Below are 26,120 nucleotides of genomic sequence, written 5' to 3' on the forward strand. Positions count from 1 at the left end.
TCTGCTCGCGGGTGCTGGTACGGCTGCCAGGACAGATCTGGCAGCCGTAAAGGCACCCACGAGCAGAACTCGTAGTTTGCCGGCCCGGGAACTACGGTACCAGCAAGCTTACCGGTAGCGTAGTTCCCGGACCGGCAAAATTGTAATGACCCCCAAAGTGTTTTAGTGCCAAATAATTAAAAACATTATCAGCTTCAATTTTTGTCCGATTTGAAAACCGAAAATAGAATTAAATTCAATGCAACAGTCCAAATTGCATGCATATAAAACTATGTTTTAAAATGTATGGCTTATTAATAATTGTGCACATTCTAATAACTCATATTTGCAATTCTGAAAGTATAACTCTTATTAATGGCACAGATCCATGCAAGGAATTATAAGCAACATTAGGTCAGTCCAATGTAACCATATTTCTTGATCGGAGGACTAACTCACAACTAATGCATCCCCCTTTGACATTTTAAAAGGCATTGGGTCAATCGAAGCTGTGGTGGAAAATGCAAGTAAATGCATGTTATAAGGTGGTATTTACTGATTTGAAATGAAGAAATGTAATTCTGCTATAAGAACCAAATCAATATGAACGCTGCTATAGTAGTCAGGCCAAGCCAATATAATGTTGCACTTGCTTGGTTAGATGCTCACTCCATTTTAACTGTGATATGCGTTCACACACACATATATGTTTCCTCTTGGCAAACATTAATGAGAAATCCTTGTTTTGCATTACTCACGCACTGCACATTTCAACTATTTTTCTGAACCGTAACCATTATATTTATACCTGGATGATTTGGCTGACACTGCCTTGGCGTAGAAACGCCTCAACACCAAACTCACCATAGGCCCAATTACTCCACTTAGATGGACAGACCATTACTGCGTAGAATTCACTCTCATGAGTGATGATCCCTGCCCTATTAAGGCCAAAATAATGGACACCCCAGGAAGCTCACTGTAGAGAATTTTGACCCCACTCTGAACAAAACACTACAAACTCACTCAATCTTTAGTAACGATCCCACTGCCATTGCTGAGTACTACCACAAATGCACAAATGCTATCGATGTAGTAGCTCCTATCACAACTAAAACACGATGGGCCTCATTACAACTCAGGCGTTAAGGGTTAACGCCGTCGTTAACCCTTAACGCCTGATTCCGATTTTAACGGCTGCTTTTAGCAGCCGTTAAAATCCATGGCGCTAAACCGCCTTGGTGCTAATTACGCCACCGTAATTTACGGTGGCGTAATTAGCGCCTTCCCCACTCCCATTATGCCCTATGGGGCAGAAATGGGAATGGGGAAGGGTAAAATGTGAAATGGGGATTTACCGCCCCACTCACCTTGGAATGGGCAGTAAATCCGCCATCCACCATGGTGTAAACATAGTTTACACCATGGTGGTAAAGTTGGCGTACTTACCGCCTGGGTCGTAATGACCCCCGATGTGTCAATAAAAAAACCAACCTCTGGTTGAACTAAGAACTAGTCACCCTAAGAAGGACGAAACGTTCTCTTGAACACGCCCACAGTAAACACCCCACCCCCGACTCGACCAAAGCTTTCAAGGATGCAACCAAAGCCTACCAAACAGCCATTATCTCCCACAGAGCTAATTCCTACAACGCCCGCATCAGCAACAATGCAGCATCAGAGTCTAAAGAACTCTTCTCTATCCTTAGAGAAATAGAAAAGCCCTTACCAGCCGTAACATCCACCAACTCCATTAAAGAATGGTGTGCTACCATACAAGATGCACTTGCCTCCAAAATTGCTGTGCTCCAGAATAAAATAGTTACCAAAAGACTGCTATTAGCAGATAAAAATAACCCGACCCCAACCCCCTCCCCAACACCTTCAATAACCCTAATTCCTTATTCCATTTCACACCTGTCACCCAAGAACTTGAATTTGACACCATCTCCAAATTAAAAGCCTCTAACTGCAAAGGAGACACCGTCCCAGCCAAACTAGTCAAGGCATGTGCTTCCACCTTGACCCCTACCATTACCAAATTTGTCAACTCCTCCTTCAATTCAAATGCAGCCTGCATCAAAGAAGCCTGGGTTACCCAGCTTCTCAAAAAACACCAAATCTAGACCCCACTATTCTGACTAATTATCGCCCCATAACCACGGTCCCATTCCTACTCACAATCATTGACAAACTAGCTTAATATCAAATCCAAACTCACCTGGAATTGCATCAGCTCCTCGGCACCAGACAATCAGGCTTTAGGCCGAACCACAGTACAGAAACAGCACTTTTGGACCTCAAAATCCAGATGGATGCCATCAGAGATTCAGGGAAACTCTGCATCCTCCTGCTGTTGGACCACTCCGTAGCATTTGATCTTGTGGACCATGATAATCTATGCACCTCACTTGCTCGGGACTTCAACTTCTCCAGTGACGCCACTGCATGGGTGAAATCCTTCTTAACCTATCGTACTTCCAGAGTGTCCATAGGCAAAGACGCGGCCACCCCCATCCCAATTCCGATCAGAGTGCCCCAAGGATCATGCCTCTCCCCCGCACTGTAGAACGCTTACACCAAACTCCTTTTCTCAGCATTAGACGACATGGTTGTCATCTACACCAATTTTGTGGATGACACCCAGATCCTCATACCACTCACAGGTAACTATGACCAGGATACCGCGACCATCAACAAAATATATGTCATCATCCAAAATTGGATGGCACTAAATAGTCTCTGTCTTAATGATGAGAGACAGAAGTTCTCATCGTAGGATTCCCAGCTAAAATAGCACCTCTCCACCCAGACTACTCATCTATCAATATCGATGGCACCTTCATCCCAGCGCTGAAGCAAGTGAAAGCGTTAGGAGTCTACCTCGACGCCAGTCTCACTATGAATAAACATATTAACGCACTTGCCTCTTCCACGGCTTACACTTCTAAACCTATTGCTCTCTGTCGACAATTTCTGACCCCAGCAAACAGTCTTACCTGGGCCAGGGCCCTAGTATTATCAACATTGGATTACTGCAATGTATTACTACTAGGCACATCCAATACCAACCTCTCCAAAATGCAACTACTGCAAAATAAAGTCCTAAGGGCAGCCTTAGGAATAAAGAAATCGGACCACATTTCTAAGACAAGGAAGGACGCTCACTGGCTTCCCATCAAAGCAAGAATTATCTTTAAGACACTATACATTGCGCACAAATGTCTTACCAAAAAAGGCCCAACTTGCCTCAACAACACGCTAGAGCTAAAAGAATACACTAGATCACTAAGATCCAATGACAATCTCCTACTGGCACCCCTTGTTACAAAACTACTAGAGCGGGGGGCAGCAGCTTCCCCGTTCTAGCTCCTAAACACTGAACAAACTCCCCATTAATATCAAAAAACAATCTTCTTTCCCTGGCTCCAAGAAACTGCTAAAAACCTGGTTATTTAACCAATATTAGCACAATGTGACATGCCGCCGTGCAAGTGTAACACGCCAGTGAAAACTGTAAACTGTAAATATTGTTTATTCTGCTGTACTAGCTTGCCATATGTGCTTAATTTTGTACTCTGTAACAATGTTTGACCAATTCCTAAGTTGTCTTGTAACCACGACGTGATACCTGAGGGTCTCGGCGTGTAACAAATAAAATAAAAAATAAAATATATATATTTTTTTTTAATGAGATAAGCTGCAGAGAATCTTTTATAATAGGAAGCAGCTACAGGGTAACATGGGTTCTTCTCTTCTTTGGACCAGGAGAAATGAAACAGTTATGATTCCTCTTTGAAGTTAACATGATAAACAGGAAGCTGAAAGTATACTTCATAGGATAGCTTTAATAAGCAACTTAGTGCACAACCCTCTCATTAGTTTCGAATAACTGGAAAGTGAATAGGAACTGCTGTGTTTTGGGAGGGCATGTTCTGGTTGGATTTGTTTCAACCTGTCCCGTTGATGTATGTTATAAGCTTTGCAATACTGCTAATAAAGAGGACAATCTACCTAATTCCTTAATTGGCTCACGTGAGTAGAGATTTCTTCAACAAAGCAAAGAGGAGGATCCTGGCTGGGGTGAATAAGCAGAGGCAATATATCACAGACTCTGTCCAATACCAAATTGGTGCTTGAAATGATACTGCAAGGGTAGAGATTTCTCTGCATTTATAGTCATATACATAAGAAGAAGGGAGAGCCTTTGGGAATGCAGCAAAGGAAGAGAGACTGGCCAACAGGAGAAAAGCAGACTGAGGCTCCAACTGGAAGCTGCTGGTGGAAATGCTCCTTATGAAATGCCTTTTCTAGAAGACACTGAATGCAGAGGCCTTTTCCAAGAAAGCATGATTGCCTGAGAGGGCATGGGAGTAAGAGGACAGACTGAAAGGATTAGCATACGCGGCAGTGATGCCACGAGTCAGTTGATGTCCCTACCTGTTCTGGGATTTTGAAAGGAAAACCAGAAGTGAGAACAATGATTCCTGAGTATGTAAACCAATGTCCCAACAATCCATTAAATCACACACAGTGATTGAAAGTATTTTGGGGAAACCTTGTTTACAAGCTAAGTCACTGAAAGGGGAGATGGGCCTGTCAATTAAAGGTATTAGAAGTACATTTAAAATATAGGACCCAAGACACCATATTTGTCTCAGAGTAATCAATTTATGAATTCCCTGAGTTTTCATATGAGGAAATTATATCAGAGTTTGCAAGGCACAGTGTTCAACATGTTTCACAGATTTGCAGGGATTGATACCCTTCTTGACTTGTGAAAAATCCTAGTAAAATAATGAGTATTATATCAAAGGAAGCCCCAAGACTGAGTTTTCTACTCCTCAAAGTGTAATGGGAAGGAGGTTAGTTTCTCTCCTTCATTCACAACAAAGTAATGTTAATTTTAATAAATTAATTTTCTGACTTCCTTTCCATTTCAGTTTTATCATCTCATGCTTCTATGACACTTTAATGTGTTTTAGTATTTAGTTCTGCTAAATAAGATTGTACCTGGTAGTGATTCCCAGATTTTTCAATAGGAAAACCTGCGTCACTACCAAAAGTCTTGTCCATTGTGCTGATCTAAAATGAATTATGTTTGCTGAGATCATCATGAACTTGTTATTTTTTGTTATAATTATTTGAAAATTACAGTATCAAATTTCAGCAATCTATTGCTATCTTATTAGACACCATTGTACATTTTGATATCTGCCCAGTACAATTATTTTTCCCTCATTATTGAGCTGTTTCTTCTGGGTTATCTAACACAGCATACATTTGAAATGACTGACACATACTCCAAGATGAACAACAGATCCTATTTCAGTTTAATCCTACCATTGAGGAGGTGGAACAAGACTCATAGGTTTCTTGGCCCGTTTCCCTACTTTCACCTTTACAATCCAATGACTCCCTCTTCTATTCCTTCTATCTTTTCTACTCCATCTTTGAACCCTGTTACTCACAGTTGCAAAGGGCAATTTGGTTTAATGTGTGTGCAATAAAAATAAAAATAAACATAACCTCTATTAGACCTACGGTTGGCCTCATAGAATGATTACTCCATCATCCGTGACCAAGTGGTTGAATGTTTGCTATGCCTTTCCAAAACACAGAAAATAAATTAAGGGCATTTGGGGGATGTTATTAAATTAAAAGACAAAAGGTCCCCAACAGTACAACAAGTCTTTGGCCCCATTCATTTTATCAGAAAACAACCAATTCTAGCAGAACGTGAGCACTTACCCTGATCTGCTATCCGAGGAAGACAAATGTTTGCAACTGGCCTATTTTTGCTCCTCACAAGGCGTGGTTGACACTGCTTCTTAGTATCACAAATGAACCATATTACCAATACTGTTCCTGCTCAGACATAGGAACATGTACAGAAGCAATCTGTGAGGGAACCTCCCTTTCTAATAGCTTAAACAATTTCTCTGTACCTGCATTCCTCGTTGCCTCTATTGTTGACGCAGGTCTTTGAAATTCATCCATTTCCACCTACTCTTTTTTTCACACTTGCAAGTGATAATCTGCACAATTAGTTCTTCCAATCCTTGAAAGTTAGAAAGTTTACTACTCTTGCCATCTCATCCTTTCTTCTTCCAAACCTCTTCTAACGAAAGTATATTGATTTCTGCCAATCTACTTAGTGTCAGCATGCATCTGTCCAAACCTCTTAATGTAGGACATAGCTTTCGTTCACTGCAACTGTGTGCTCCAAAGGGCTTCTTCTGGAGAAGCATTCACATGATGCTGATCAAACATCTGATGAAATAACGCCAAAAGCCCAAAATTGGATGGTCTGAAGAAAATGATTTGGCTGGAATGGAAATAGAAGCAGGCAAAAAGAAAATCGAGGAAATACTTTTGTGCATTAAAATGTTATTGATATAAAAGAATTCAACCAACAACAAATTTAAAAAACTTCTCATTAAAGCACACAAGTCATTATCCTATTGGCAAGTCAAAGAAGTAAACATCTTATTGAAGATCACATCAGCTAGCCTTAAATACAACCAGATTTGTTAGCATGAGTTATGCAAATAATTGAATGTGCTGTAATGAGGCAGAGTAGGGCAGGGTTCGAAATTTAGGGCAGCCGGGAGCTATTTAGCTCCTGATTGTAGCCTATCAGAGCCTGGTTAGCTTGACACGAGTAGCAACCATGAGCTACTTTTGGTTCCACAAGCCATCTGATGCTGAAGAAACATACCTATTTGACATACATTTTGTGTGTTTGGGGCGATCTATAAATGAGCATTAGGATTCATCTATATGACATTAAAAGCATAAAGGGTCATCAACAATTGATAAAATGTTAAGTTGGTATCTTATGTGGAGGTTCGATTTGTGGAACTCTATGTAGTTGCTCCTCATTCCCCAGTGGTAGCTCCTACTCACTGGTTAATACTGGATACCCAGGAGCTGCTATTAGCTGCTACTTATCCAATATTAACTTCGATCAATGTAGGGTACATTCAACATGGACCTAGATAACCTTCATCAATGGCAGTCATTATGGGTTTGCATTTATCGCAAAAATAAGCAGTAATTCAAATTTAAATTCAGCCCCTTCATTCAAACTACTCCGCACACAACAACCTTGCCACTTACCCAAATCGGCCTATGTTTATTGCTACTTGCGGGTACTTTGTCCTCATTTTTTAATACATTATTTTTCCAAAGTGTCATGTTCATTCACAGACCAGGCGCATTCTGCCTTCCAGGGTTTGGAGACGGGGTATATTTAACTATTCATTTACTAGCATCTTCTATAGCAAATATCAGTCTATGCTTTAAAGGTAACTAATGTCTTCTTTATTTCAAAGCACCCATTTATCTATAACAAATGACAACTATTACAATACAGAATTCAAAGACGCATTTAAAAACAATACATACAGCACATATAGTCAATCTCTTCTAATTATATATAAAGCAGATCATCTGTTAATTTGTTCCTTGTAAACCGTTCCACCAATCTGCACCAAATGTAACATATGTACTCCTTAGGACCCTCCGGACATTACTGGCAACATGACATTTGGACACCCAACCCTTTTTCTTGCATTTCAGCCCCTTAACACATGAGACGGTTGCCTGAAATCGGCAAAACATGAATGTGATCGTAGAAGGACTGGTCAAAACTAATTTTAAGCATCTTGACACAAGAAACAAAACTCAAAGGGTGCTTCTCTGGCACAAGTTTACAGTTCCTTTTCTCAATATCAGGACCTTCTGTGTCCAAGTCCCTTTCATGCAAAGTCTCTTGCCTCAGAGGGCCTGATATACCAAAACAACAAAACAAAATATCCTTTGGATTACTCTCCTGAGTGATTACCTTTCACCCTTAGATCCTCCTCAGCCGGGCTCCGATCCTTTACTCAGTCGCCAGCCTCCCTCAGTCGGGTTCAGACTTTACACGCTTGCCAATTGTAAACAGAGACTTCCGAAGGGCGACCACGTCTCGCTGGGTCACTGTCAGCTTGTGGCAAGTTTTGGCTTCGGAAACTTATTGTTCGCACATCAGTCCCCTCAGCCGGGCGCAAACGCCTGTTGCACACATTTTCTCAATCGGCTTACAGTTTTACAATCGTCAAAACTGCTGTAACGTATCAAGGACTTTTGATTGTACAAGGGATTTTAGCTTGACCCTTGTATGACCAGCTTGACACTTCGCGCCGGCCTTACTTATGGCCTCTTGGTATTTGTATTTCTGATACTTTTGTCATTTTTACATTCTCTTTGTTCTGGAGAGGGGTACCAGCTAGAGACCTTCGAATGAGCGCCCATGTGGCGCCGGACCACTCTATCTCTGGTACCAAGTTAATTCACAAAAAAAGACCTCTGTTCATTTATCTTCCTAATGTTCCTACTGCAATCTTGAGCCTAAAACAGTCCGGTCGCCTATCAGGTTCTTCCGACTCACCGGCTGCGCTGAACTCATTGCTGTTTCTTCTGATGCCCGGATTCAAGGACAGTACCACAATGGCAACCACATCTCCACACCCTGGCTATCAGTGTGGGAGGGTACCGCTGACATCTGTCACACCATTTGCCTGCTGCGATTCCTGCTCTTATGTTTTTTTCGTCAGAGGCTTTGCAGGCCTGAGTTTAAAAGGGCAAGGGTAACTCCGTCCTTGACGTCCTTTCAAGTCTCGCCACTTTTCTCTCCTGTTTGAACTGCTGTCATGGAATAGCTGCTTCCTCGTGTGTTGGGCCTTGCTCAGAATGTGCTCTTGTGGTCTGCCTTTTATCCCTATAGGGAAGGGAAAGGGTAGTCAGGTGTGTGTAGTTGTCGGCAATTGCCTAACACTGCCTGACTGTTGGGACATGTCAGGTAAACAGCTTGTGTATTAGTCCGTTGTCGTTCACGCTGGGAAAAACTATATGTGCAGGAAAAGGCGGGAGGTTGAGTTTCTAAGTATCCTACTAGGCATGATAGAGAAAAGGTGTCATAAGGAAGGGAATACCGAGTGTCACCCTTCTTGTTCCCACTTTCACTCCCCGAAGACCCACCCCTCCATGTCATCCTCCCTCACTGGTCCACCCCCATGAACTGGATCCAATAGGGATGACCGTGTCCTGGCCACCTGGATAACAGATACATGGGGACTAGCGAGTGAGACAACTTCAGGTTTCTCACATACCCTTCCTCCATGTGATGTAGCCGCATCGGTTTCACAGGGGAACCGGGAAAGGAAATCTACATTCCTTTGGTTTTTACCTTTATGGTGTTCCACAGTGAAACGCTAGGGTTTCAGGTCTAAGAACCATTGCATGACACGAGGGTTGGAGTCCTTTCATTGGCTAATCCAAACTAGGGGAGAATGGTCTGTGACAAGTATGAACTTTCTTTCTAAGAGGTAGTATTTTAGATGGAGAATGGTGCTCTTGATGGCAAGTGCCTCCAATTCCAGCACAGAGTAATTTTTTTCACATGGGAAATGTTTGCGATTTGTGAATAGGATGGGGTGTTCTAATCCATCGTAGACTTATGACAAGACTGCTCCTAACCCTGTAAGGGAGGCATCCGTTTGCAATATGAAATCTTTAGAGAAATCTACTACCTTTTAGGATCGGGTTCTGGCACAAGATTTGCTTTAAGGTGTTTGAACCTACATCATCCTCACAAGAAAAGAAAGAAGGTTTCACAAAATGATAAATAAGGATGTTATGGCCAGGGTCTCCCTTCCCCACGTTTTTAGCATGGGACAAGGTGGGACTCTTTGGGCACAGCACACTTCTTGGGTTCTCTGGCACAAGCTTACAGTTCCTTTTCTCAATATCAGGACCTTCTGTGTCTAAGTCTCTTTCATGCAAAGTCTCTTGCCTCAGAGGGCCTGAAATACCAAAACAACAAAACAAATGTTCCTTCAGTTAATCTTCATGTTAGGTGATTACCTTTCACCCTTGGATCCCTCTCAACCGGGCTCTGATCCTTTTCTCAGTCACCAGGCTCCCTTAATCAGGTTCAGACTTTACACGCTTGCCAATTGTAAACAGAGACTTCTACGGGTGATCACGTCTCGCCGGGTCACTCTGTCAGCTTGTGACAAGAGTTGGTTTTGCAAACTCATTGTTTTCACAGCATTCTCTTCAGCTGGGCACAAACGCCTGTTGCACACATTTTCTCAATCGGCTCAGTCTTACAATCGTCAAAATCTCTGTAAAGTAGCAAGGACTTTTGATTGTACAAGGGATTTTAGCTTCAACCTTGTATGACCACCTTGACACTGCACGCCGTCCTGCCCTATGGCCTCTTGGGATTTGTATTTCTGATACATTTGTAGTTTCACATTCTCTTTGTTCAGGAGAGGGGTACAAGCTAGAGACCTTCGAATGAGCGCCTACATGTGCCGGACCACTCTGTCTCTGGTACCAAGCGTATTCACAAACAAATACCTTTGTTCATTTATCTTCCTAATGTTGCCACTGCAACCTTGAGCCCAACACAGTCCGGTCCCCTATCAGGTTTTTCTGACTCAATGGCTGTGCTGAACTCGTTGGCGTTTCTTTTGCCGCTGGAGTCAAGGACGATACCACAATGGCAACCACATCTCCATGCCCTGGCAATCAGTGCAGGAGGGTCCCTTATATCGCTGACATCCATCACACCATTCGCCAGCTGCGATTCCCGGTCTTATGTTTTCTTTGTCTGAGGCTTTGCTCCCTCCTTGATGTCCTTTCAGGTCTCAATGCTTTTCTCCTCTGTTTGAACTGCCGTCCTGGAATATCTGCTCCCTCCTGCGTTCAGCCTTGCTCAGAGTGTGCTCTCGTGCTTCGCGTTTTATCTCTATGGGTAAGGGAAAGGGCAGTCAGGTGTGTGTAGTTGTCGGAGATTTCATGACTCTGCCTGACCCTTGTGTTGGGACATGTCTGATAAACAGCTCAGGTATTAGTACATTGTTGTTCATGCTTTTAGAATGGATTTGTGTAGGAAAAGGGGGGTAGAGTTTCTAAGTATCCCATTGGGCAGGATGGCGAAAAGGTATCATAAAGAAGGGGATACCACGTCTCACCCTTCAGTGTCCCACTTCCACTCCCCGAAGACCCCCCCTCCAGGCCATCCTCCCTCACTAGTCCACTCCCAGATACTGGATACAATAGCGATGGCTGTGTCCTGGCCACCTGGATGACAGTTGCCCAGGTACTAGAGAGTTAGACACCTTCAGGTTTCTCACAGTGGGGAGGGGTTTGAGGTAGGGGTCAAACAATAGAGAAAGGGGTTGTTGAGGAGAGCCCCCCAAACTTTGTAAAAAAATAGATGTTTTTTTCGAAGTAATTCCAACGTCAGAGAGTACTTTGAAAAGAAATCAGTCGGAAAATGAACATAGAACCGTCAGACTATGTGATGCAGTGGTATTTTCCTCTGGTGATATTCATGGCCAAAAATCAATTCAACTCATAAATCTGGTAATAGCAGTCCAAATTATAAATGGACGTTAATTTGAATAGCACATTGGGATGAATTGACAATGCAAGTTCTGCTTTATTGTATGCCCCTTTAGACTCCTGCTATGACGCATATAGCAACTGCTTTCTAATTTACCTATTTTGATTTTTTTTAGGTGGATATTTGATGAATGTGATCAAGATTGCTGGTGGTTGAACGCAGATTTTAATTGCAGCTCTACAGTTGGTATTGTACCAAAACATCGGAGCCAATTTTTTTTAATCCCATAACAACCGTTTTTATTAAACACATTTTGCGAAAATGTAGATGGGGTTTGGGTAAGGGGATTAATTACAATTGGGAGGCGATTTAAGGAAGGATGTGGGGGCTCTACCCCGCATTAAGTTTGGCAAAATGGGTTAAAAGATAAAATAAATCTGATGTCCTGGTATTTGAAAAAAAAAATACAACAAATAAATAAATAAATACAATAATCGCTACAGATGAAGTATGAAGTATGATAGGTTATTTATAATGTGCTTAAAACCCAGTGGTTTCTAAGCGCGGACCCGGGTATTGAACCCCTGTTGCTCCGTGTCGACTTGCTTCCAAGGTAAGCATGTTGCCCCTGAGCTATCCTCCCGAGAAAGATTATACATATATGCAATAGATAGATGTATTCTTTAGACGACAATATATTAGTCACATGCATTACATTGCAAAGATGGGAGAAATTGAGTTTCTCTCTCTTTGGGGTCCCCCACACAGTTTGATGTGAAGGGATGATACCTTTATTTAAAGGACAAACATTATTTTGAATGCTGGAGTTTGGGACCGCAATTTGTAACTCGTTCTTTTGGGTGGAGGAAATACTGACTTGCTTGTGCCTTATTTCATATGGTACAGTAGCAGAACTATGTGCCCAATCCCTATCTAATTCCAAATAGGGATTGAAATGTATTTTTAAAAAATTACAAAAAGCCATGCAGGTTTTCAGAAATACGGCAGGACGTATTTAATACAGTTAGGAAAACACAAAGGGTGATGCCTCACAGAACTGTAATTTCTTCTAGTTCTATCATATTAAGGACTCCAGACGGTAATGAAAAATGCGATGGGTCAGTGTGAAATATGAATTCATCATAATATCTATCTTTTTATTTTAAGATATGCATTACAATTTTTTTTTTAAAACGAAGTATAGATCCTACAAAATTCTTTACAAACAAGTCCCATTTCTAAAAACACCTATTTCATGCATATCCCAAAAAGCATATTCAGAGAGCATATTCTACAGATATTCTACATATTCAATGTGCAAAATACACAGAGTATGTATGTGCAAAATACGCATTTAGAGAGACAATCACTATTCAACAGAATATATGCAACCAAACTACTCTCTGAAATAGAAGAACCGCTAAGAGCAAACAGTTTTTGGGACAAATTAAATAATCTAAATAAAAAGAAATGGGGGCAAGAAATGAGTCCTAATTAGTGGTAAAGTATGATAAAAGCAATTAAAGGGCCTATTAGGAAGCATACCAAGAGAGCAACGGATGCTACACAAATAACAGCCATTGACAAGCTGCATACTTCAGAACATCTTATAAAAGACCAAGAGACAGCTCTGTAAAGAGGAATACCACTAAAAGAGCCCAAATCCCATTTACAAAAACGTGAAATCGTGTGGCTTAGACTCCATAATAGGTGAGATGCTAAAGTAAAATTACAAGAAGCCCTAAAACAATATTCAACCGCATATGATATCATAAGTCATTTATAACGTGCCTGTGCACCATGTGCCACTTACCCATGGGATGGACCAAGGGTATGATCACCCCACTATATAAAAGTGGAAACCGCCTTGACCCAAACAAATATTGAGGCATCTATATTGTGATCACAATAGGACAGTTCTTCTGTAGCAGCCTCAATTAAAGAATACGGACAATCTGTCACCAGTGGGAATGGCAACAGGTACACAGACCTGCTGTTGGTTGGAAGAGGCCATTACGCCTGGCCAGTTAGAGGGTATGGTTTCACGTGTAATGTTTCACAGCATATCTATTTGATTTAGGTGGTGTTTTTTTTCGATTCTTCTATATTTCTCAATTTGAGATGTGATTGCCTCTACGAATGATGTGATACCTTACGTCGTGTCATCAGTGTGTTGTAGTTTCCAATGATGTCATCAACAATATAATAAGTGGTGCCATAAGTGTTGTCATCAGTGATGTGAATTATGATGCCCTCAGTGTTCTAGTGGGCTGTGTACCAGAGGGATCAGAGCTAAGGAGGTATAGCTTTCACCACTTCTTGAATGTTAAGGGTTTTGTTGTTTTATACTTTCAACTTAACATCACTTCAACTAAAGATTTCTTCACTGGCTTTCCAAGATTTTTGTTTAGTTGAACTGATTGAACTTAATTGTCTCGTAACTAAACATGTTTCACTTCTTATAGATATATATTTGTACACTATTCCCTCTTTCTTGGCCCATACCTCAGTGTGTGGTTTTGCAATTATGGCCATCTGAGAGACAACACCACATCGGATTCCTACCCCCCTGCATGTCCACCTCATTTTCCTTTGCACACAGTCCCTTCTGGGCTCTGTCACTTGTGACAGTTGGCTGATCAATTGGACACACGTGTAAGAAATAAGGTCCAACATTGACCTGAAGCGGTGAGAGAAGTCCAGCGGGTCTTGTAAAAGCAGAGAGTGAAAAAAAAGCCTCAGAAAGCATCCAACTGCCCAAATACGAGCTGGAGGGTCGTGTGCTTAATGGGCTTAGCCCAAGGGAAAAATCCCAACACAGGGAAAAACCCAGTCCAGATGGGAAGTACTGTGTTGTCTTCATGTGGAGAAGAGGAGATGAGGAATAGCAGCGCAGGAAATCCACAAAGCAGGGGAATCCACAGGAAGACAACAGTCGGCAGCTCCTGACAACTCAAGAAAAGGAAGACCTGATCGAGAGCGCAAGAGAATACATAGATACTTGAAAGGCAGAACCGCTCACAACCCAGGATATGCTGTGAACTGTGAGCAGTAGGTCGGGTGTCCTCGGAATAATAGCGGGTATCGGTGCAAGGCAATAGGGGAGACAGGAAGAGAACAGGTTGCGAGAGGTAAACGGGGAGAAGGGAAATGCAAGGCAACGAACAGGGGCTGGAAGCCAGGACAAGGGAACCAGGAGATACCAGAGAATAGGAGCAGTAGCAGTGCAGAAGGCAGCACGGAAGGAACAAACGAAGAACAACTAGAGTATAGCTTTGCAGAGCAAATAGATGCGGGGAGTTACCTTCTGCCAGGTTTGGATTGGGACAAGCTATAGGCCCGGTCACCCAAAAAAAGTGGCCCACCCATCGCCTCAAAAAAGTGGCTCATCCCTCGCCTCACGACCCTTCACCTCTGATGACATCACCAGAAGTGATGTCGTTTGACCCCACCCCAAAGTGACATCCCGGGAAGCGATGAAACATGACCTTTCACCCCTTGACAAAACAGGAAGTGGCATCAAATAGCATTGTTCCTAAGTACATTAAATTACTGTGAATCCAAGCAGATGTCCAAGGCCAAATAATATGTTATTATAGCACTTACGTTTAAGCTTTTTTATAGAACAAATATGCATACAATATCTCCTGACCTGTGTTGGTACTTATTTATCCACCTAAGGATGAAAAGGTTTTTGGAAAAATAAATAATAATTTTGAAAAAAATCAAATAAAAATAATTACTTTTTTCCTCCAAACCGGCCGAGGCATGGCCAGAAACTGGCCCCCACTCCCTAGGGATGATTTTGGCCAGGCCACGGGCCGAAAGGCCAAGGGGCCAATCTGACCATGCTTCTGCCTCTCCTTAATACAGTCTGCAAGGAGAGACTCATCCCGCGAAGCAACGTGGCTCCTGGCAGCCATCTTGGGAAGTACTCGAACATTGCAATGTTTCCCTGGAAGCGCAAAAACTGAGCGCCATCTTGAGGGTGGAAGTAGCCCAGAGGGATGTCTTCTTCGCTATTGCTGCCAAAGGAGCCAGGAATTGGTAGGAGTCCTAACAACACGTTTAAGGCGGCCTAAAGACTGCACCCCTGAAACCTGAGCAATTTTGAGTTGAGTTGTGCTGCTGCCTGTCAGAAATCACACCACTTACACTGACTTATTCTAAACCCACCTCCACTCCCAGAGAACTTAAGTGTCATCTTTTCTGCAAGCAGGGCGGTTCTTTTGGTAACATCTTGACTCATGTCACGTGAGTCCTTAGACAGAGAGATCATATCTGACATACTGAGACCTGTAAATGTTGATTGTCTCATGTCCTACACTGTTCTCAGAGTTATTTATTTCGTGCCACGGTGCAACTTCTAACACACTGCCATCTGAAGTATTGTACTTGCCACTGCTGTCTGCTGCAAGGACGCTAATATAAACTAGGCCTTTTCTGCTGTTCCAGACAGGTTGGTAAAATGTTTATTTGCAGTTCTCTTTGCTAATGCACCAGAATTATCGCGGCTGAGTGGCATAGTCACCTCTACAGATTCAATCAATATTCCTGGACGGGCAGACTGCCCTGCCAATCTATCAGGGACAGGCTGAGGCTTTCCTTGCATGGAAGGGCAGCTGGGCTCTCACGCTGCAGGAAGGACTCAGAGAGAAACAATGCAGCATAACTTACAATTCTGCTCCTAAATGACCCTGCACATTGATGCCTAGCATTGCTTCCCTCAGATGCTTCCTGATGAGCCACAGGTATTTAAATAAATAAAGTGAGCCCCATAGCTTTTTCGTCGTAAAGTTCAAGCTCCTTCAGGTACTGCAAGAGAAATTGCTGCCCTGCCTTTAAACACTGGCTAGAGGGGAACTCGCAGCAGGCAATCTGGCCACAGATACACTGCAGTGCAATGCTGGTCATATCACCCTTGTTTTCTTGCGTCCCTAAAACCCACGAACTTTGGGTTATAAAAAATGTCTCAAGTCTCTGAAAGCAAAAACAATACAGGAACATTTTTAGCAAGCATGCATAGAATTGTTTTCTCAAAAATGTCTTCAAGCAGCTATCATGGTCCTATCATGGTCCTAGCGGGTATAACAGTGATGCTGCATGTCCTGGTTTAGAAAGCAAATTGCAGTAAGTTGTCTTTATACAAGTGACACAGTCGCAGGTCATTCAGTGCAGCACTGCATCTAGTTATTGATGTTGCTGGCTCTTAATTATAGCCGTAGAAAATGATTTTCAATTGGAAGTGAACATTCGGAATGATCAAATTAGCAGCTTAAATGCTCTTAGTAAAAGTGCCACTCCAATTTTTAGCACTACTGACTACTGTAATGAGAAATGTTAACTTGTTCTGATATTATCTTGACCATTCCCACATGACAGCAACAGTACTACCGTCTTACACTGAGCATAGAGAAACATGGTGTTACCTGTGCCTTGCTTTTTATGACTATTTTTTATCACCACTATTAAATTCTAAGCATTTTGTCATAGGTTTTGTTCTGGGAACCACGCTTAATGACCCCTTTATATTTTTTAACAGAGGCTCCAGGATATTACAAGTAGAGAAGATTCAGATGCCTATGCTATATATTAATGTTATTATAAAGTACTCCTTACCATATATTAGTGGGTAATGGCAAATCCCTGAGGAGTTATGTGACCAAATAGGGGAACAAGGCAGAAGGTCACATCACTCCGAGGTGACTTTCAATATAATTTATATATACAGTAGTGGGTGTTTTATCCTGTATAATACATGGCTATACACTGTCATCCACTTTAATACATAACCTTTTGCTTAATATATCGTAAGACATTAACCCTTTGTTGTTCCATATAATCCATTTACAATCTGTATTTTTAAAAGCTAATATGCAGCTTTTAATGTTTTGCAAGAAAATACTTTAAACAGTTTAAAAATGCATTTAAAACGTGTTTATGTTAAACTCCAGCAGTACACAAATTAATCATTGTGCCATAAACAGTTTCCTTGTCAATGAATGGCTGTAAGGTATAACAGAAAACTATTTTACAAGAATGGTATAAGAAAAGATTGTCAAAGCTTTAATTAAGTGGTGCAGGGACAGCTGAAATTATCTCTGCTGGCTCAAAGAGCAGGCATTGGGAAGTCACAACTGTAGCATAATAACTGATTACAGAGCAGTTGTGATGTCATTTTCATATTACGGGTCAGTTGTGATGTCACAACGAGCCTGTACTAAGAATATTATTTGCAGGCTTTTATATGGATATTACAGGCTTCCATGTATTATATATGTTATTAGTTTATGCAACTGATCAGTGACCCTGTCTGCCCCAGGTCATTGTTGCGGATGTATGTGAGGTAGCCCTGTCTATGCTAAAGAAAAAGGGGTTTTACCAGATGCATTCCCTGAGACTGTATAGACTATGGTTCTGCCCTAAGCAGGCCCTACTTTCATTCAGCATGCCTTTTATCAGTCCAGCTCTAGCTTGAACTCCTAGCGCCTTCTCTACCACTTGCATACTCTTTCTCTTTGTCACACATCTTGCTCCCATCACCACCCCCTTCCTTCCCAATCGGTCATATGACATCCTTTCTGTATATTTATCCCCTCCAGTCTCTTGCTTCGTGTCTGTGCATTCTCCCTTTCCTCCTCCGTTTCTCCATTTTCTGCTCCTTATCTTTGCATCTCCCCAGTTCCTAACTTCTCCCCACCTACCTATCTTCTCATGTCCAGGTTTTCTTGGCTTTCATTTCCATCTACTGTTGTTACTTTTTCTGTGGGTATTTGCTCCCTCCCCTTCTACCCACTAAACCTACTTAAGTGCCTTTAATCTCGTCAGATACCTCCCATTGAGGTTGCTGCTGCTTAACATTCTGTGGTAAGTGGAAGGATATTCCATTAGCTACCACATTGCTTTGTTTCACACATACATTTTCTTTTTTAGCACACATTATTAATTAAAACAGTTCTAGACCCTTTAGCTATTTTTACATTGCTGTATCACTTCTCTGCATGTTTATTTTAAGTTTCTACATGTTTCTAGATTGAGGAATAGTAATATTCAAAATATGTTATGAAAAACTGCGTTTACAGAGGTAACTGCTTTTTCTAGTGATGTAATTTCCCATGATGTATTCTCCTGTGGCGTCACCATATACACATTATAGGGGGTCTCACACTTGGATTGCTGCACTTGGCCCCACAAATCTTAGGAATGGCCCTGCGTGTAGAGACACAAACAAAATATTTCTGGCAAGCCACTCACACATATAACACACACCTACATATAATATAGGTTTATGGCCCTAAAAGAAATGGATTGGCGAGTGGATGTATTTATTTGTACTTCTACATCAGCTTTCATTGTGCCCTTTAAACTCCTCCCATCCACCCCGGCATCAACTTATCTGTGAGAAAGCTACAGGAGTAGGCATCGTGGAGCTCCAAAGGTTTTTAGCTTGATCTATCTGCCATTTATCATTAAATTGCTGTGCTTCGACTTAGCAAGGTGAGGATCGTTCTGAAGTTATACAAATACTGGCTATTATCTGCATCTGATGGGCTGGAGAGGAAACCTGTGGTTAATAATACATTTTTGTATTATTATTATTATTATATTTATTGAGCGCGGACCCAGCTTCGAGAAGCAGCAGATCTTTTACAGAGGTATACAACAATACAGACACACGTGGAGTGCTTTAAGAGGTATAGAACAGAACCAATGCATCCCTGAGTTGTATTTCCTTATTTGGAGAAGCCTCATTCAAATACTGATTTTACCTATTTTTTACATAAGGCAACCAATATTTATTGTACCATTGAAAACATTCTTCGAGACTAAAGCATGTCTACTGACAGGCATGTCATTTCACCAAAATGCCAGGGCTAGTGTAATGACATCACACAACCCTTGACCTCTGATGACATCACAGGACTTGATGTCATTTGACTCCAGCCCAAAGTGACATCAAGGGAAGCGATGGAACACAAATGTTCACCCCTTGACAAAACAGGAAGTGGCATCACATAGCATTGTTCCTAAGTACACTACGATAAATATGGTTACGATATCACTGTAATGTGATCTACACTGCATACAAGACTGAATCACCATATTTTTTGTTAATAGCAGTGTGTATAGGCTCATATTACCAAATTACTGTGAATGCAAGCAGACGTCCAAGGCCAAATGATAATGATGTGTTATTATATAGCACTTACGCTTAAGCGCTGTATAAAGAACAACTATACATACAGTATCACCTAAACTGTGTTGGTACTCATGTATAGACTTCAGAAGGATGAAAGGCTGAGTTGGCTTGAAATTCGCACGGGGTCGTCGTTGGAATTTCGCCTTGGATTCAGTGGGTCTAACTTGTCTCAATGGTTTTTATGACGCTATTAATTTACCTTGTCCCACATGGCGTAGATCCTCATCAATATCTACCTTAGACTACGTGTTTGTAGATCACTCTCTTATTCCTTTCTCGTCTAATGTCAAGGTTTCTTTCAATTCATGGAGTGATCATGGTATCCTCCGGGTCTCATTTCTCTGTCCCTTTCCTACTAAGTTTTTGCCCGTGGGGGGTCCTACCCATCTCCAAACTGTGGGACAAGGGTACGTTGGACTCCTCTTAACATCAGTATACTTAATCGTAAACTGATTCTTTCTTTTAATCATACTTCTTTCTGTTGGAAACTAGCAGTTTTCAATACAGTTCATTTTGATAGTTTTCTTAATGCTCTTCAGTGTAGCATTCATGGTCAGCTTAGGAAAGGTGTTTCTCAAATATCTCACCCTCATAGATTTGACCAAGACTTGGCCAATGTAAAGAGTCTCACTAGGAAACTCATTAGAGATGTACAAGCCCTAGATATTGAATGGGCCGACAAAAAAACAAAAATTAAAACTATCCGCCAAAATATAAAAATTATTGTAAGTCTAGAAAAGCTATTATGCTACAAAATGACACGGAGCATATGCTTGCAGTGCTCATAAAACGAGATCGGAGGGCATTTTGGGTTACGGTATCCAGCTTAGACAATGCGGCGGTGGCCGACCAGTTGAATGCCATCCCTGAGGTTCAATGGGTTGAGCACTATACTAAACTCTTTGATATTGGGGGTGAGGGATTAGTTTCCTGTCTTCTGGGGAACAACCCCTCTAAGGACTCATGGAAGCCTCCTACTGATTCTGAGACAGTATTAGGACTCATCTCCAAAGCCAAGAGATCTAGGGCTCCGGGGCCTAATGGCCTCGCTAACAATACATTTAAAGCTGAGCCAGATCTCTGGGCCAACCTTCTTTCTTTGCTCTTTCAACATGTTGTTAAGTCTGGGAAGGTACCCATTAGTTGGCAAACTGCTCATATTGTTCCAATTTTTAAAAGAGGCTTGCGTAACGAGGTCAGAAATTATAGGCCTATTTCACTTATTGATGCGGATTGTAAGCTTTTTGCCTCTTTGTTGCTCTCCCATCTTAACGTTTGGATCAGGGAAAATCATATTCTCCCCAAACAACAAACAAGCTTTAGGACAGGCCATTCAACTAATCTCAATGGTCTTATTCTCAGCACCCTGCAGACTTCTACTTGGGGTAAATATGATGGTTCTCTTTACGTTGCATCTATCGACCTGTCAAATGCTTTTGACCTGGTTATCAGGTCAAGACTATGGGAAAAATGAGCCACATGGGGCATTCCGGCCGGGCTTTTAACTCTTATTATGGCTATGTATGAAAACGCTGGGGTCCTTATCAGGCTTAACTTGGCAGGAACCCTGTCCAGAAGGATAAGGACACGTATTGGGGTGAGACAGGGTTGCTCATTAGCTCCATGTCTCTTTATCCTCTATATGGCTGATGTTGATGACTATCTGAGAAATGCAGGCATGGTGAGTGCTAAACTAGGGGATTTGAGGCTCTCATGGCTGGCTTATGCCGACGATTTTCTTCTTTTCGATCAAACTAAAGTGGGCCTGCAGAGGCTCATCTGCAAATTTGAAGAATACGCCACTCTTAATGGGTTTAAGATTAACCCGAGCAAAACCCGTACTATGGTCTTCTCAAAGGGGAGAATGGGGAATAACAATGTATGGAAAATAGATGGTGAAAATATAATTAGAGCAAATAAAATTGTCTATCTTGGTTATCTGATTCTGGCCCAACCCTCGGTGATCGAACTTAGACGATTTCTTAGACACAAATTGCTCCCACTCATCTCCCAATCCCTTAGACTAGACAATAAATATGGCATGTTCTCCCTTAAGCCGGTAGTAGATTTCTTTAAGGGTAAGGTTACTCCAAAGCTTCTGTATGGAATGGAACTCCACTACTCGGCACTTTTGATTTTCTGGGACTCTCTTGAGGGTATCTATTGGAGGAAAATTCTAAAACTGCCAAATTCCATTCCAACTGCGGCTATTAGGTATGAACTAGGGTTAGTCTCATTCCGAGCCAGGATTCTCTGGAGGGTTCTTTCACTTTTTTCAGCTCTGCTCTCTCCCAAACCTGATACCCTTTATGCTGATGTGGGCCATATGATTTTTTCTCAGGGACTTTTAGTCCAGAATCTATATCTTAACGCTTTTAGTGATCTCTGTGACAAGACCTTGTTGGATATTTCGTCTGATAGGGATACCCTACTAACGAATCTCAACAAGGTCAAGGAGTGTCTTTTCAGTCATTACTGGAGTAACACTATTGATAAACTACATTTGTATTCCTCCCTGAGAGATTTACAATTTGACCATAAGAAAAGAGGCCTGTTGTCTTTTATTCTGAATCAATTTCCCAACAGATATTATCACTCCCTTCTCATTAAACTCAGATGGAATCTCCTTTCGACTCGAGAAGTTCTACATAAAAGGAAGGAGTTTTCTGATGTGGATCCCATCTGTCGTTTTTGCAAAACTCTGGGGGTGATTGAAACTGCTCGGCATCTCTTTTTAGACTGCCTTGATATCTTTAAGGGACAAATATTTAGGTTGTTTTAATGTAATGGGGCAAATGGGGGCGGACAATCTGATCTGGTCACAGTGTCTCCCTATTTCAAATATTAAGGATGGACTTGCTGTGGCAGGTTTTATCAAAGCTTTAGATTTATATGCCCCGTGGTTATGATTATGCCTGTTATGATTATGCCTGTTTTTTTATGACATTTTTTTTAGAACTACAAAAATTTTAGGAAAAATGTTAATGTCGGTATATTCTCTAATGTTGCACTGTACTTTGCACTGAACCTTTCAAATCTAAATTTAAATCTGTCCCTTATTCTCTGGAAATTTTAACTGGAAATTGGATCTATGTTTTAATGTTTGTTAGTATAATTGAAATTTAAATGTAATGAATGTCTTTTAACTTCTTAAAGACTTTTTTTGTAAAGGTTTCTTGTGAACCATATACAATAAAATAAAAAATTTTAAAAAAAGAGTTGGCCTTATCGTGATTCGAACCTGCAGATCACACACACACATTGCAGCGTGAGCGCTCAACCCACTGAGCTATCTTACCAGCTATAGCCATCTTACTGGCTATTGTAAAATTAGCAATTACATGTCTGAATGTTCTCAAAGTCGGAAAGCAAACTACACTCTGTAGTGGATACCAATAAACTAGTAACTGAGATTTAACAGCAGGCCAGATCCTCTGCATGTCTGGTGCAAAGTTGGCCATATGTCTAGCCTGTGTGGATCTAATTTTTAGGCTTCAGACGTTGGCAAAATACATACCATTGGGAGGGTTCATAACTGTGTATTAAAGGATTTAGAGTAGCACCGGGAAATCAGCAAATTCTCACTGCATCCCGTACTCTGGGCACATCGTTACCTTGTACATGCAAATAAACATCCTGAATAGCATGCAAGGGAGATAGGAAAGATAGACACGTTACAACAAAGCATTAATTGTGGCCCAATGAAATGAAGGGAAACTTGATGTGCTATGGGCAAAAATGTCTACACTGGAAACAAGCTTTTAGGCGCAAGGCTTTTGTCAAGTGACCGAGGACACTGAGATGGAATGACTTGTGATGATTATAACAGAGACCACAGCCAAAAGAAAAACATGCTATAACTTCAACTTGCAAAAAGCAAAATACATATTGTTTTTGTCTGCATTGGGAATTTGAGGTGTTTAAGAACAGAATAAATCCGTGACTCACCCCCTGAAGTGCTCCTAAAATAAACCTGTAATGAGTCTAGCAATTATTGTATAGAATCCCAGAAAGACTATTTGTTATTCCTATTCTTTCTTATTTAGGACCACTGCTCAAAGTGTTACACTTGTGGAACCACCCCTGCACCTTTTTTTTTTTTTAATAGGCCTGGACAAGTACACCAGCCACTCCAGAAAGAAAGAGCCACATGGCAATGGCCACAACCCAAGAGCTTCCATTTAAAAAAATAAAAATAAAAAAAACGATTTTTTCATTTTCTTTTTTTAGGGATAGCAAGGGAGACCTCAGGGGTTCAAGTTTTGACCCCTGCAGACTCCCAAATGACTTCCCTGTCTACTGACCACTTTAAAAGCCCCCTCACCACAACTATATCGATATCATGAAAAATATTAAGAAAATATTGGTTCCTCAAATTCCCTGCTGTAAAATCTCAAACCTTTGAAAGTGTGTTCTAGCAGTGCAAAAATACACTGTTTTGATAGCGTGACTGTTTTAAAACCGCCCTTATTGCCGGGGTTTTCTTTTAAAATGTATTAAACATTTTTATTTATCTGAGCTTTAAGGCTTCGGCACTCAGCTGGCCTTGCCTTATGTTAGTTCAAAAATAGGTTTGTTTGTATCTGTAGCAAAGTCCCCATGGTGTCCCCTGTCCCCCCATCCCCCAGATTTAATGTGTCTCCTACTCCTGTTTATTACACCCCAGAATATTACACTATTCCCTGCCACTGGACCTGTGCCTCCAAGAGGGACCAGCACAGCTGATTTCTCGCCCCCGGCCTGTCCTCCTCATTCACCTTTGCACACAGTCCATTCGGGCCTCTAGACTTGACAGAAGCTGGGCAATTGGACAAACAACCCCGCAGGCCTCAAGGGCACATCTTAAGCCCACCATACAAAAACTCCCTCATTTCAGCTCTTCCTGCTAAGGGCTAGAACGTGCCGAGACCGACGTATGCTTGAGCGCAGCAGCATTGAGCATGTTCCCTCTTCTAATCAGCGCTATGCTTGTGTTTTCCACACTAACTCTTCGCGCCTTGAAACACTTGTTTAGAGGCGCGTTATAAATGCCATATCATATCATAACTCTGCATTCAAAGTATCACACACGTAATCGCTACCCCTTATACCGTTTCTTGCCTCTACAAATCCGCCAAGGTCTTTTTATCTTTCTCACAAAACTCCCTCCATCCTGCTCTTCTGTCCTTTTCTTTTCTCTCGCAGGCCCGGGTCTGGATGCCCCCAGTGGCCGGGGCCCAATACGCACCTCTTCGACAGAGGCGCCACCAAGGGAGGCCACGTCGCCCTTATAAAAAGTCTGGCCCCCACCGCTCACTGCGAAGACCCTGTGAAACCAGCCCTACTGTGACAAGACCACACATACCAACAAGAATCCTAACCCACAACTACATACTCAACCCGAGAATATGGAGTAATGAGCTTTACGTCGTGCTGTAAAAACACACACACGCATACATCTCATATTACAAGTTTCATTCTTTTGCGCCTCTGAGCTTGGATCTATAACCTGCAGATTAGCAGCACAAAAAACTGCACGGCGGATGCATTAACCTCTTGAGCTTACACACAGGCCACTAACCCTTGCTGAATGCAGACATAATACAACCTAGTCTTGTCCGCGTTTATTTGCTGATCCACACGAATTCATAATTTTCAATTCTATTTCTAGGTCAAAGATAACAGACATTTCATTGGCGTTACAGCAAGGCTTGTTTGCGCAACATGCCCGTGTTCGCGCGAGGCGCACCATGTAAAGAGCCCCCTGCACTGCTGCAGATAACGGAGACCATGCACGGCACCTACTTTCTGCAGGAATGACGCTCCCCGCCTCTGGATTGGCTCCGGCAAAGCGCACGCTCAGCAAAGCGAGCACCGACATTATCAGGACCATTAAACACATCACTCTTGAGAGAGGGGATGACGACGCCATCGTCAGGATCAATACTTAAAGCGTCTCCCTGCGCCAGAGAAGGAAAGGAAGGAAACACAAGCGAAGAGATTATTCAGCTTACCCCGTTTCAACATAATTCCCCATCCACTATAAAGCTGCCCTTAGCAACACTTACCCTCACTGGCAGTCTGCTTCAGGAAGGACCCCTTCCCTTTATGACAGGTCTTGCACAAGGGAAAAAATGATGCTGTCCGGCCACACGGAGAGGCACTGCGCATGCGCACACTCGAGGATGTGGTACCCAGCCCGTCCCTTCCCTGATTAGGGTCATTGCTATGGAGATTCACCATGGCAACAGCAGGGAAGTGAGCAGCATCGCAGAAACGAGATTTAAAGTAACAGTGATACGCGAGGCCGGCCACGTAGTTGCCGTGCATTGCTTCTTATCCGCCCCTTTTACCATTACCATAATCAAATTTACAACCTGCAGCAGCGTGCAAGATTTACTGTTAGCGGCCGCGGATCTTCTTTTCCGATAGAAATTTAAAAAAAGCGATAAACAGAATTCTGCACACAAAAAAATTAAAGGGCAACACAGCAAACGGGATTGAGCAGCATACAGCGTCAAATGCTGCGAACTTGCATTTTATTAAAATTAAAAATAA

The 26,120-nt window shown here is 41.9% G+C and overlaps 1 protein-coding gene across 1 annotated transcript in view; it reads right to left on the reverse strand.

Annotated features, from left to right (window-relative positions):
- The window catches only part of NICOL1 (NELL2 interacting cell ontogeny regulator 1), a 123,482-nt gene extending 97,721 nt beyond the window's left edge, over positions 1–25,761 (reverse strand). Inside the window, exons 1-2 of the mRNA XM_069632128.1 lie at positions 25,631–25,761; positions 25,368–25,522 (exon numbers count right to left, since the gene is read on the reverse strand). Of these exons, the coding sequence (XP_069488229.1) occupies positions 25,368–25,494 (127 nt within the window). The 5' untranslated portion in view covers positions 25,495–25,522; positions 25,631–25,761. The remainder of the gene's footprint in view (positions 1–25,367; positions 25,523–25,630) is intronic.
- Positions 25,762–26,120: the final 359 nt, after the last annotated feature.

This window comes from Ambystoma mexicanum, chromosome 6q (assembly GCF_040938575.1).
Source record: "Ambystoma mexicanum isolate Mex_15411 chromosome 6q, UKY_AmexF1_1, whole genome shotgun sequence".
NCBI lineage: Eukaryota > Metazoa > Chordata > Amphibia > Caudata > Ambystomatidae > Ambystoma > Ambystoma mexicanum.